This window comes from Lactuca virosa, chromosome 7 (genome assembly GCF_052849685.1).
Source record: "Lactuca virosa cultivar CGN04683 chromosome 7, Lactuca_virosa_CGN04683_v6, whole genome shotgun sequence".
Lineage (NCBI taxonomy): Eukaryota > Viridiplantae > Streptophyta > Magnoliopsida > Asterales > Asteraceae > Lactuca > Lactuca virosa.
The window spans coordinates 78,809,868-78,823,679 of NC_136432.1; the positions used below are offsets into that span (position 1 = coordinate 78,809,868).

Below are 13,812 nucleotides of genomic sequence, written 5' to 3' on the forward strand. Positions count from 1 at the left end.
TACTTTGTAATTCTTTGTAATGTTTTTCTAGTTTCTCACTAGTTATCTAATAAATTTATGGCGTTCTAAAAAATATCCTACTACTAAACTACTTATTTTTTATCCACCACGGGACTTGCACCATCAAACCCGTAGGAAATGAAGATTTTTTCAACACCTTAATACCGTTACAACAAAGATCTTTTGACATCAACTCGTTATTTTAATAATCAACTCCATGTTTAACAAGAATATCTCTTTGCAAGAAAAAGGCTTTCACAAAACATATTGTTTCAACTATTTATATCTGAATCTTTATACTTTTGTCATTGTCTTTGGGTATCTTCTAATAAAACGTTATTGAAATTCTAATTGACGGGAAACAACTCAAAATTAGTTAAATGTCATTTAAGCTTACTAAAACAAACAAACGTGTTAAACTAGAAGTGACTCGGCTCTATATTCATCTAATCTTTTAGAAAACGACTCATCATATGCTTTTTAGTAATAAGATGTGAGATTACAACAAATAAACAATAATACATGTTCAAAATTGATGATTTGGAAAAAATATCAACTTTCGGACTACTAAAAGCTAACATGATATAAAAAAAAACAATAGATGCACCGAAGTTTCACGTTCCATTATCACACAAAGCCATGTTAACAAGAGGGTGATCAAAAGCAAAGGTAAAAATGTAAAAACGAAAATCAAAACAAATTAACAAAAATTTCCATTTATACTTCCTTTTTTAATTTTGACTTCTGTATTCTCCTACTTTCCCACCCCAAAAAAATCAGTAATAATATTATTACATGCACAATCAAACTCAACAAAACCCCCTTTTTCAAAATATTCCAAAAATAAGAATAATTATGAGTTTCGAAATGAGGTTCTCTATATATTTTGGTCAAATATATTATCACGACGGTGTCTTTGTTATGCACATCAACGGTTGGCTTTCAATGTCACTATCCGACGAACTTAAAGGTGGATCCCCACCTCGACCTCCGTTGCATGTTAACATCTCCGCTTTCTTTGCTTGATGCTCCCAATCTGTTGTCCCTACCACATATAACATCAGCCCGGCACAACAAACCTGGGCCGAAAGTAACCCGACCCAAAACCCAATAAACCCAACTCCAAGCCCAAACCCAAGACCCACTGCAATTGGCATTCCAACAAAATAAAAAGCACCCAGGTTTACGTTGGCTGCAGTAGTTGGTCGGGCTGTACCGCGTACAACACCACAGCCAACTGTCTGGGGACAGTTTCCCAATTCACACAATCCAATAATTGGTAGGGCCGCGGATGTTAACCTTAAGATATTTGCATCATTTGTAAACATTTGACCCCACTTTTCCCTCATTGATGTTGCAAATAGCATTGCAGATAACCCCATTATGCCCGCAAAAAATATTGACACCATAGCTGAGACTCGGGCCTTATCAGGCCGATTCGCCCCGAGTTCGTTTCCAACTCGGGTCGAAACTGCAAAACTAAGAGAAGACGGGAACACATATATTAACGAAGTCGTTTGGATTAAAATGCCCATTGAAGCGATTGTTGCGTTCGGGTCAACTAAAAGCCCGCAGAGTACAATGATAATCTCGTACCACCACCACTCGAGGCAGACCGAGACACAGCTCGGTGCGGCCAAGCGAACCAGTGGCCCCCACCCGGATAAACATTTCCGGGTCGGAGTGGACCAGGTTGGCAGATGCAACCCGGTCCACCATACGTAGGAAACAACCGCCACCAACACAACGAAATTGGAAAGTGAGGATGCTGTTGCGATTCCAACAACACCGAGACGGAATCGGAAAACAAGGAGATAGTTCATTGGTAATTGTAGAAGCGTGCCAATCAAGGAAGCGATAGTTAAGGGAAAGGTGATGCCTTGAGTCCGAAGGTAAATGCGGGTCGGGTGAATGAAGGAATTGGATACCAAATCGGGAAGAGTGAAAACCAGATACGTGCGAGCCACACGTGCGATGTTATGGTCTTGATGTAAATAAATCAAAATCCGTGACGTATTTAGCCACAAGACTGCTATCGGAAAACAAACAACCAGAAGGAAAATAACCGTTCGGTGTAAGGTGACTGATAAAACCTTCAGCCGGCGAGCCCCAAACGCCTGAGAACAAAGCGGCTCCATGCCAAGAGCCAAGCCGGATAAGACAGAGTAGCCGGTAATGTTAGCGAAAGCTATGGCTAACGAGCCGGCGGCTAACTCCGTTTCACCTAGATGACCGAGGAACAGTATAGAGATGATGGAACGCGTGTAGAGAATCAGAGCAGTTAAAGCAATCGGAGAAGAAAGCTTGAACAGAGCTTTGGTTTCATGGAAGATTTCAGAAGGTGTAGGAAGGAGGAGGATGTTGTTTTTATGGTATTGGGGGTCTGATTTTGAGGTTTGAAAATGGGTTTTGGTTACAGGTAATGAAATGAGATCGAGGTAGAAATGGGACTGTGCCGGGGGTGGTGATGGTGGGAGGTGATCGGAGGGCTTCAATGAGACGGTGGAGGGTGGTGTGGTGTTAGGATTACACATAGTGAAGGTGAAATGTGGGTTTTTGGAAGAGGATGATGATGATGATGGATTGATGGTGAGGAGATACTCTCGTAGAGAGCACTCTGAGGAATGTGTGTTTATGTGTATGTGTGTGTTTATCTCGTTTTGGTCTCAAAGAGGAGGGACATGTATTAATAGATGAGTGGGCAAGGGGTGGAAGGGGGTAAAGGATTTTCCTTTTTAATTTCTTTAATGTATTATTATTTAATCTATATATGGTATTTAATTTAGTAAAATAATTATGTAAATGATAGTTAAAATAAATGTGATATATTTAACGTATATTAAAATGTCGGGTGTTAAATATGAAAAAATAAAAAATATGATAGGTGACTAAAAAAATTAAAATTGATACTTTAATGTATGGTTATTTGATTAATAAGTTATATTTAAATAAATATATATTACACTAATTAAAAAATATAAAATTAAAATAACTATCTAATATTCATATATATTTTAAATCTCATAAGTTATTAAAAACTATTTTGAAAATTTTCAATCTATTTGTTCATTATTAACTTATCAACTTTAATGTTTTAATGTTTTATTTGTTTTATTTTATTTTATTTTAATAAAAATACATAATCTAATATATATTTGAATATATAAATCAAATATATAGTTTATGACATAGAGATATCTCTTTAACCAAATAAGTTTTTATCTATTAGTTTAATTAACTATTTGTTCAATATAATATTTTTAAAAAATTTCATATATATATATATATATATATATATATATATATATATATATATATATATAAAGGAGACATTCGTATCAGATTCGAGTTGGCAGGTCGATGATTAACAGGTCAAAGTGTATCAACCCGTAAACGACCCGTATATTATTTGAGTGGCGGGTTAGTGGGGCACGGGTTGGATACATTAACCTGGACACGACCCGTCTAACATGTTTATGTGACATCCCTAAATTCACAGTCATTTTAAAAATTTTATTTATGCTTATTTGAAAATCAGAGTATTCATTTTAAAGATTAATATTGCGGAATTTGTTAGCAGAAAAACATGATAAATATATTCAAAGCATTTCCGAAGAAATGTATTTTGTTTATATAAAAACTTTGGGATGCCATCGTCAATACAGAAACATAAGCATAAACAGACATTACATTCATTTACACCTTACATTCATTTACACTAGCGATTTACATCTCCTTTAATCTCTCAGTGTAATGTAGCTTCATATCGACACCTATGATACAAATAAACTGAGTGGGTCAGGTTGGGAAACCTGGTGAGTACATAGGGTTTTCAACCCACAATAATATAATTATTATGTTTAATCATCAAACAATCAACCCAGGTACCCATCCTCATTATCTTCTTTATTCTAAAGGATCTACCCTAAGAATCATCTATTCATTCATTCATTCATTCCTAAGGATTGTCCTAAGGAATAGGCACGAAGTCCATCACTGCCAGGGTTCATCTAACAGGCAATAAGTCCATAACTGCCGATGTTATCTATTAGGCACAGCTGCCAAAACTATCCTTTAGGTACTAAGTCCATAGCTACCAATGTCCATTCATAAGACACTAAGTCCATAGCTGGCAGGGTTTTAACTTACAACTGGTGAACACGTAGTTCAAAGGTTTAGGCACAGCTGCCAATATTATCATTTAGGCGCAGCTGCGAGGATATTTAGAGTACATCTGGTGAACACATCGTTCACAACACCTACAGGTTACGAGCCTGCTAGCGTTCCACTGGACTGTCTAGAATAGTTTGTGGTTGTCATCTATACTCTGCTAGATGACTGAGCCAACGCTTGGTTAAAGGCTTCTCATTATCTTTCACCTCTCATCATCTATATCATCTTTCATCTCTCAGCTCATTTCATCTTTAATCTACCCATCTTTACCCATCATAATTATAGGTATAAAATATATATACAGTTTAAATCGAATAAGACATGTATATTTTGTTTATCCAGCATAGATATCAAGAACACAGGTAATATACACACATAGCACGTAATTTATATTAAATACTTCATATCTATGTGTAAGATGAAAGTAACTATGCACTCACTTGTTAAAGAGATGATTTCAAACTTGGGCAGCGCTTCGCTTCTAACGATTCTATTTTCCTTCGATGAAACCTAGCATTATTATCGCTATGTTTTAGTCTAATCTTTATTGCGACTAATTATTAGTCTAGATTCATCATTAACTCAATGCTACTTTCATGATCTATCAAGTAAGGAACAACCAGGTAGGATCATATCGGAGGTTGGGTCCGTTTCGTATATAAAGTATACTGTTTGGAAATCCCACTTTAAACACCTCACTAAATCATAGCCTAGACATCATCCCCGTAAGTAGATCAATCGGTATAACAACTTGGAATCACTGATAAATCTTGTTTATAGGTTCATAATAACGATAATGAACTTAAACATAAGTTATACTTAAAGTACAGTAAGCATAACTCAACTTACAAGGGGTTTAGCGAGTAACCGGGCTCTGCGGGGGCAGAACTTCCAAGCTGAAAAGCTCTTTTTCTCGGAGCCTTCGGGCGCTCCGGAGCTTTCCTCTAGCACCTTGAGGTTACTAGGGCTTTGGGAGGGTTTTAGGAGGCTTAGAGAGAAGTTAGAGAGAGAAGTGAAGGGGTTTTGGTGTGAGAAATGAAGGCACTCTCGCATGCTATTTATAGGCTGAATTTTGGACCTACTCGTCGAGTTTTGGCCTCCAACTCGTCGAGTTGGTGCCACATGTCACCCTCTGGTAGCAAGGCTTAGGGAGAATGCTATGGTCCAGATTAAGCCACGTCACCCCTTTCGCAACAGCACCATTCCGACTTCTAAATTCAGTAACTTTCGCATACGAGCTCCGTTTTCGACGTTCTTTATATTCATGCGTAGATGGAGACGTACTCTACAACTTTTGTTTAGACTCCGTCAGCTAATTCTCGAAAAGATTTTAAATTTAATAGTATGAGAAGATTACACTGTTAACGACCGTGTAAAATTCATAACTTTTACATACAGACTCTGTTTTCGACTGTCTTTTTTATCTTTGAGCTCCTATTAATGAGATCTTCAATTCTCATTTAGGTTGTGTCGGCTAAAAATCAATCGATCTAAAATTCGAATTCCGGGATGTGCACTATTATGCTAACTCTTAGAAAAATCATAACTTCATCATACGAAGTCAGATTTGGACGTTCTTTTAATGCACGTTCTCGGTTTAACGTATAATACGACTTTTATTTAGATCTCTAAGGCTAAAAACTAATTTATCAAAAATCCACTTTTCACGTTATGCTGTGTCGTGCCTAGGGGTGAGCGCGGTGCGGTTCGGTGCGTTTATTGGTCAAAACCTCACCACTAACCGCAAATGCGGTTAATTCATTTTCAAAACCATTTGGTGCGGTTATTTTTGCAGTGCGGTTATGAGGTGCGGTTTTTTTCCGGTTATTAACCGCATGAATTTGGTGCGGTTATTTTGTGTGGTTTATAACTGTAGTTTAGAGTTCAAACGGTTTTAAGAGTTCAAACATATTACTTGTAATAATAAAAAAAGAATAAGATATAAGACAATTAACTTAAATTACAAACAATTAATATCTTAAAAACGTGAAATCACTAGTAATTTAACAATAAATATCTTAAAATTGTGAAATTTCACCATTTTTCAAAGTTAAATATAACAAAAAACCAACATTTTTGTCTTCTACAATTTTATCGTTCTTTCATCAATGAAACTTATATTAATTTTAATATTTAATATATTAATATTTAATAAAAAATATATATATAATATATGCGGTGCGGTGCATAATTTTTTTTTTTTGCGGTTTTTGAAAACTAAAAACCGCACCGCACCACAAATTTGCGGTTTTTGAAAAACAGAAAACCTCACCATCAGTTTTTATTGCGGTTGCGGATTATTGGTTGCGGTTTATGCGGTTAGTTTTAGTTGTCGTGCGGTTTTTGCTCACCCCTAGCCGTGCCGGTTTTTTCGTAAAATTTCGACGGGTCATAACTTCTTCGTTATAACTCGGATTTCAGTGTTCTTTATATGTACGGAACCCTTGTGACATATACTTTAATTTGGTTAAGATTATTCCTTCTAAATAATCTTCCATTAAAAAGTCATTTTTGATGCTCACTGTCTCTAAATTGACTTGCCCGATTATGCGGGCGTTACAGTTTATATATACGGGTTCACGAGTTTGTGAGTCAGAATCGAGTAGGCGGGTTGACTCGTGAACCCAAATATTATTTGCGTAATAGTGTGGACTAATTTGATTCAGATCACGCAACACACATAGACTGATAGTCATAGTCACATAACTTAAATCTAATATATTATACGGTGAATCTTGTCATAGGGAGGTATTGGATTCAAATTTTCTTAGATTTGAGAGTGACCAAATAATAATTATGCATCAACGCTTGCAAATGCAATGCAAAATGTCTTAGTGTCTTCACCAAATGGTGAACCACGACCGCGGGAGTCTGCTTTAAATCAGTCATATCCTTTAAAAAATAAAATAATAAAATAAAAATAAATAAACTTGACGGGCTGACCCATGAACCCTAACCCAAACACAACCACTTATTTTCGTGTCGGGTTCGTGTCATATCGAGAATTAAAACTCCTTCATTATATATATATATATATATATATATATATATATATATATATATATATATATATATATATATATATATATATATATATATAATCAAGTTCATCAGTGAACTCTCTAAAAAGGAGCGAACCAATGAACTATGCATCAATCATATGCATATGTTTTTTTTTCCAAACAATCAATTAAGTCAAAATCAGCTAGCCATGGAAGGTGGTCAAGAAACTTCTGGATCCAAGAGGTCTTGAGCTTCCAATGTGGTTTTGTTTCCTTCTCCTTCTTTCAAGAACACCACCAACTCACTCTAAGCCTCAAAATGCTCACAAAGATGGATTAGGGTTTGCAAGGTACGAAATAGAGTTGGAGACTGATGAGTGGAAGAACTCTTGGGAGCTAATGATGCTTAAATAGGGTCCAAACCCTAAAGATTAGGGTTTGGTCTTTAGTCATGTACGTCCAACGTACAAAGAGCACGCCCAACGTACTAGACAAAAGGCATGTTCCTCATAATTCAACCATGGGACCAATTCTGCAACAAAATCTCATATTAAGGGTCAAAATTATAAATTACCTGGATAATGAACGTTACAAAAAATGATGAGCGGATTAGGAGTTCTTAAGTTCTCGCGAATATTTTGTTTCTCAAAAGAATTTTCGTCAATGTAATACCCCGATTTCCTGGATGTAGAACTTGAGAATTTTATGCACATTATAGGACCTACTCGACGAGTTGGTTGGTCCCTGTAAGATCCAAATCTGTTTGTGTATCAATTAGATCCGTTTAATGGCGTGGAATCCCAATCAAACGGATGATGCCAGATCAAAATAGAAGAGAAGGAGAAGAAGAATAAGTGAATCTATGATGTATTCAATGAATAGAATGATGCTCCATACATATAGTACACACACTTGCACCTTTCTCTCTCCCATCTCTCTCTAAAGTACCTTAGAATACACACACTTAATCTCCTCTAGCCTTACACTCCTCACCCACCTAAACCCTTTGACTGATTAGCTTTGAATCGCAAACTGTGTTCTATCATAGATGCAACTACTTCACTCGACACATCAAATTTTTTGAAATTAAAATCTGCATTTTCAAACTTATTTTTCAATGTGTCAAGTTCAACAGTTAACTCCGCAAGTTGTTCCGTCACATATCTATAGTTTGCACATTTATTACGGTATTCTTCTTGAAGTTTTCTAAAGTCCTTGGTTTTAGCCTCTAGTTGAGCTTTTAAGGGTTTTTGAGCCTTCCTAAGTGTATATCCTTCATATTTAAGGTCCTCAACTTTCCTTTTTAGCAAATCATTATGTTCACGAAGAAACTTAATCGTAGCTTCACAAGATTGAGAACATGAAACTTCAGTGACCGGGATGTTTGAGGAACTCATTTTTATAAAAAAATATGCCCTTTGAGTAAAAACTCAAAAGTCAACCTTAAAAGTCAAGCTTAAAAAGTCAAACTTAAAAGTTAAACTTAAAAAGTCAAACTCAAAAAGTCAAACTTAAAAGTCAAACCGAAAAGCTAAATTTGAAAATTTGAAAGTTAAACGAGAAAGTCAAAGTCAAAATTTTAAGTAAAAGGCAAAAATAAAAGTCAAAAATTAAAAACTCAAATTTTTTTTGTTGGTTGAAAATGGATTTTGAAAATAAAAAAAATAATAAAAAAATAATTTTTGGGCCGAAATTGACAATATTACGAAAATAGGATCGAAGAAAGGACGTTATTTGAGCAAAAACGGGAGGACATATAACATCTAGCTTGCTAGATTGACTGGTAAGATCGATGGTTGATTACGTAAGGGATACGGGTTCGATCCCTGGCAACCCCTCTGATCGAAGACTTGCACACGCTGCTGACCGTGACCGAGGCAGACCGCAAACTCTGAGCCGTAAACGTCCGAAGGCCGTGAACTCCGAGGGCCGTAAACCCGCCTGAACGAACACGTGTCTTCGGACCGTAAACTCGCGAGACCTCGGACCGTAAACCCTATGACCGCAAATCGTTTCCGGCTGCAAACGCTTCAGAAACCCTAGCTGTTGGCCGTACACGCCGCCACCCCCTCGCTGGTTACGACCAAAAACAGCGTTTTTTCGACTTTGTAGCTCCAAAACTCGATCAAAAACTCGTTTTTATGAAAAACGCGAAGAACAAACCCCCCTTATTTTGCCAAGATCTATCCAAAAACGCAGAAATTCTTCAAAAATAAGATCAAATACGCTCCAGATCTGACAAAAATGATTGATACAATCCAAGCTCTGATACCAATTGTAAGTCCCAAATCTGCTTGTGTATCAATCAGATCCGTTTGATGGTGTGGAATCCCAATCAAACGGATGATGCCAGATCAAAATAGAAGAGAAGGAGAAGAAGAATAAGTGAATCTATGATGTATTCAATGAATAGAATGATGCTCCATACCCATAGTACACACACTTGCACCTTTCTCTCTCTCTCTCTCTCTCTCTCTCTCTCTCTCTCTAAAACACCTTAGAATACACACACTTAAGCTCCTCTAGCCTTACACTCCTCACCCACCTAACACTTATATATATGATGGACATGGGCCGTGAACAGGTTCATGGCCGTGCACCAGTTCACGGCCGTAAACACAACCTGGCCGTGAACACACCCGTGAACACATCTAACCGCAAACACCAAGGATATTTACGGTCCTAGACTAAAAAATACATTTTCCTAGAAAAGCAAAGTATAAACCAAATTTTGACCCAACAAAGACACGTAAACTGATCCTATTTTATTCCAAGAGGCAATAGTTCCGAGATGAGAGAAAATTTGATTTCCGAACTATTTTATTCTATGATGTTACCATCAAAGAGTACAAACCTCTTGAAAGAACTGAGGATCGGGCATCATCATACCCATTTTGTTCAGAAAACCATTGAATTTGGTTTTTCCTAATGCCTTAGTAAAGAAATCAACAATTTCATCGTCAGATGGAACAAAAATAAGTTCGATGTTACCATTTAAAACATGATCTTTAATGAAATGGTACCGTATATCAATGTGCTTCATCATTGAGTACTTAGTTGGATTTTGCAAGATTGCAATGGCACTTTGCAAATCACAATAGATTGGGATTCGTTGAAACCGGTAACCATAGTCCAAGAGCTGTGATTTCATCCAAAAAACTTGAGATGTGCAACTAGGAGCAGCAATGTATTCCGCTTCGACTGTTGAAAGTTCAATGTAATTTTGTTTCTTAGATGACCAGCTAACCAATCGACCACCCAAAAATTGACAACCACCCCATGTGCTTTTTCTGTCCAATTGAAGACCGCCATAGTTTGAATCGGAGTATGCTTGAAGGAGGAAACTCTCATTCGATGGGTACCAGATTCCGAGACTCTTTGTACCTTTGAGGTATCGAAATATTTGTTTAACAGCCAAGAGATGAGACATATTTGGATTGACTTGAAATGTGGCACACAAACATGTTGAAAACATGATATCCGGACGACTTGCTATAATATAGAGTAGTGATCCAATCATTCCTCTGTACTTCTTTTCATCAACAGCAACACCTGAAGGGTCTGAACAGATTTTGTGTCAGAAACCCATATGTACTGTTGCAGAGGCACAGGTGTCCATTGAATATTTCTTGAGAAGTTCCGAGATGTACTTTTCTTGGTGAATAAAGATTCCTCGATTGATTTGTTTAATTTGGAGACCAATAAAGAAACTCAATTCATGATTCATACTCATTTGGAATCGATTGACCATTAGTTTGTCAAAACCAACAACCATTGATGAATCCGTGGATCCAAAAATGATATCGTCAACATAAATTTGGACAAGCATGAGATGTTTTCCATTTGACATTCGGAACAGGGTAGGATCGATAATACCTCTTTGAATTCCTGAACGCTTGAGGAAGTCGGTGAGAGTCTCGTACCAGGCACGAGGAGCTTACAAGAGGCCATAAACAGCTTTTCGGATTTTGTAATAGTAGTTCGGATAATAAAATTTGACAAAAGCGGGAGGATGTTGGAGATATACTTCAGTATCAAGTTCACCATTTAGAAAAGAACTTTTGACATCCATCTGGAAAACCTTAAAGCCTTTGTGAGCAGCATAAGCAAGCAAGATTTTGATGGCTTCAAGACGGGCAACAGGAGCAAAGGTCTCATCGTAGTCAAGCCTGTCGATTTGTGTGAATCCTTTGGTCACCAATCTTGCTGTATTCCGAGTGATAACTCCTGCGTCGTCTAGCTTGTTCCGAAACACCCATCTTGTACTAACAATGGGATGATTCTGAGGAGGAGGGACGAGAGTCCATACTTTATTTCTATCGAATTCTGCCAATTCTTCTTGCAGGACTGTAATCCAATCAGCATGATCTAATGCTTCTTTAATGAATTTGAGTTCAACCATTGAGATAAATGTCGATATATGACATTCATTTTGAACACTTGTGGCAGAACGAGTTTGTACACCGGCGTTCGGATTTCCAATAACTTGGTTCGGAGGATGATCCTTAGTCCAAATGTGTAGTCTCAGAAGCTCTTGTGCAGCAGAGGATCCTATATCAACAATGGGGTTATGTTGCTCCCCCTGAATAGTTTGAACTTGGGGATGATGCTCCCCCTGAACTTCTGAACCAGACACATTTACGTCGTCCTCAGGTGGGAAATCAAAGAAATTTTCATCATCGTTGGTGTTGATAGGAGGATCAAATTCAGCAAATTGATCAGCTGCATCTTGGAATCCATCTACATTTGATTCAATGGAAGTTTGACCATTCTCCCCCTCAACTTGAGAAGGTTGAAACGGTTTAGAATCAAATGGAGGAAAACTGGGTGTCGGACCTGAAACATTTTGGGAAACCGGAGCTTCGGTTGATGAGGTTTGTCATTCGAGATTCTGGATCAAGAGCTGTTTCTGAAGGTCTGAACAGGGTTTCAAAGTCAACTTCATAAATTGTATGCTGGTTTGGACATCCTTGTTCTTGAGCATTGAACTCCATGATGTGAGTTGTGACATGGGTTGGACCAGAATTTCGAACGAAGTTGTCATCAAAGGTGACATCAAAGCTTTCTTCTAGAACTCGAGTTCGCTTATTAAGAACTCGATAAGCCTTTAATTTTGCAGAGTACCCAAAAAAGATTGTTTCATCAGCTTTGGGTTGGAATTTTGTAAGTTGATCTTAGTTGTTCTTGATGAAGCACCTACATCAAAAAACATGAAGAAAAGAGATACTTGGCTTTCGACCGTTCATAGCTTTGTACGGTGTCATATTAAGGCGTCAATTGATAATACTCCTATTCTTAGTGAAGCATGCATTTGAGACAACTTCAGCCCAAAGATAGAGTGGAAGTTTTCAAAGTTGAGCATGGATCGAGCAGCTTCGACAAGTGTTCTGTTGCATCGTTCGACTACACCATTATGTTGTGGAGTGTATGGAGCAGAGAAGTTGTGGTCAATACCTTTCTCGGTGAGGAAGTTCTCAATGGTGGTATTGGTAAACTCCGAGCCATTGTCACTTCGGATTTGTCTTACTAGTAGTTTAATGAGAACTTCAACTCCTTTGATAAAATTGATGAGTTTCGAGGCTGTTTATGACTTGAGCCTTAGGAAGAAGACCCAGGTGAACCTAGTAAAATCATCCACAATCACAAGAATGTATTATTTTTGCTATAAACCCTCTATAGTTGAGGGTCCACACAGATCAATGTGTAGAAGTTTTAATAACTCTGAGATAGATTTTTTAATGATAATAGGATGACCCTTCTTCGATTGCTTTCTACACTCACACGCAGCACATAAATGATCATTTTCGAACTTGAGGAGTGGCAAACCTCTTACCATCTCACTAGAAACAAGATCATTCATATATCTAAAGTTCAGATGAGCAAGCCTTCTATGCCATAACCAACTGATGTCAGGAACAACTTTTGAGAGTAAGCATAGTTGGGGCTTGCCAATGATCATGTTGATGTCAAGAGGATACATGTTGTTGTTGCGATTTGACATGATTAAACATACCTTATGGTCTTCTGTATTGACATAGTTGTGTTTCTTGCAGAATTCAACTCGTCAATTCGCATCAGTGAGTTGAGCCACACTTATCAAATTATGCTTCAAATCAGCTACATATGCCACGTTTGAAATTGAGAAGTTTCCATTTATAAGGATGCCATAACCTCTGATCTGAGAGTTGGAGTTGTTGCTATACGTCACGTAGCCAACATTTGGTGAAAGTTTGAGATCTCCCAGAAAGTCCTTCTGTCCCGTCATGTGCATGGAGCAAGCACTATCAATATACCATATTGTTTCTTGCTCCGAAGCACAGACTGCCTACGAAATTTGTGAGTTGTGTTGATTTTAGGCTCTGAGTTAGGTTTTGGGACAAAGGCACGGGTTTTGGACATTTGGTTGTGACTTTTGAGCAATAGATGTTTTAGAGAGTTTATTCCGAGATCCTTTTGGAAACAAATAGAAGGCCATGGTTCTTTTATCTATCCAATAATCATACTCAATGACATGTGGTTTCAGAACAACTTTTTTGGGACCAACAGCTTCCGGAGCAGTCGGAATCACTATGTCTCTTGGAGTTGCAGTTTCCTTTTTGATATTTTTCACTTTCCATCCAAGATTTTGTTTTGAAGA

At 37.4% G+C, this 13,812-nt stretch overlaps 1 protein-coding gene across 1 annotated transcript; it reads right to left on the reverse strand.

Annotated features, from left to right (window-relative positions):
* Window positions 1-585: 585 nt before the first annotated feature.
* On the reverse strand, window positions 586-2,648 carry LOC145123229 (protein DETOXIFICATION 51-like). Its single transcript, XM_079058443.1, has one exon. It carries the CDS (start codon window positions 2,532-2,534, stop codon window positions 903-905), a length of 1,632 nt encoding a protein of 543 aa, XP_078914569.1. The 5' UTR covers window positions 2,535-2,648; the 3' UTR covers window positions 586-902.
* Between the last annotated feature and the right edge of the window lie 11,164 nt (window positions 2,649-13,812).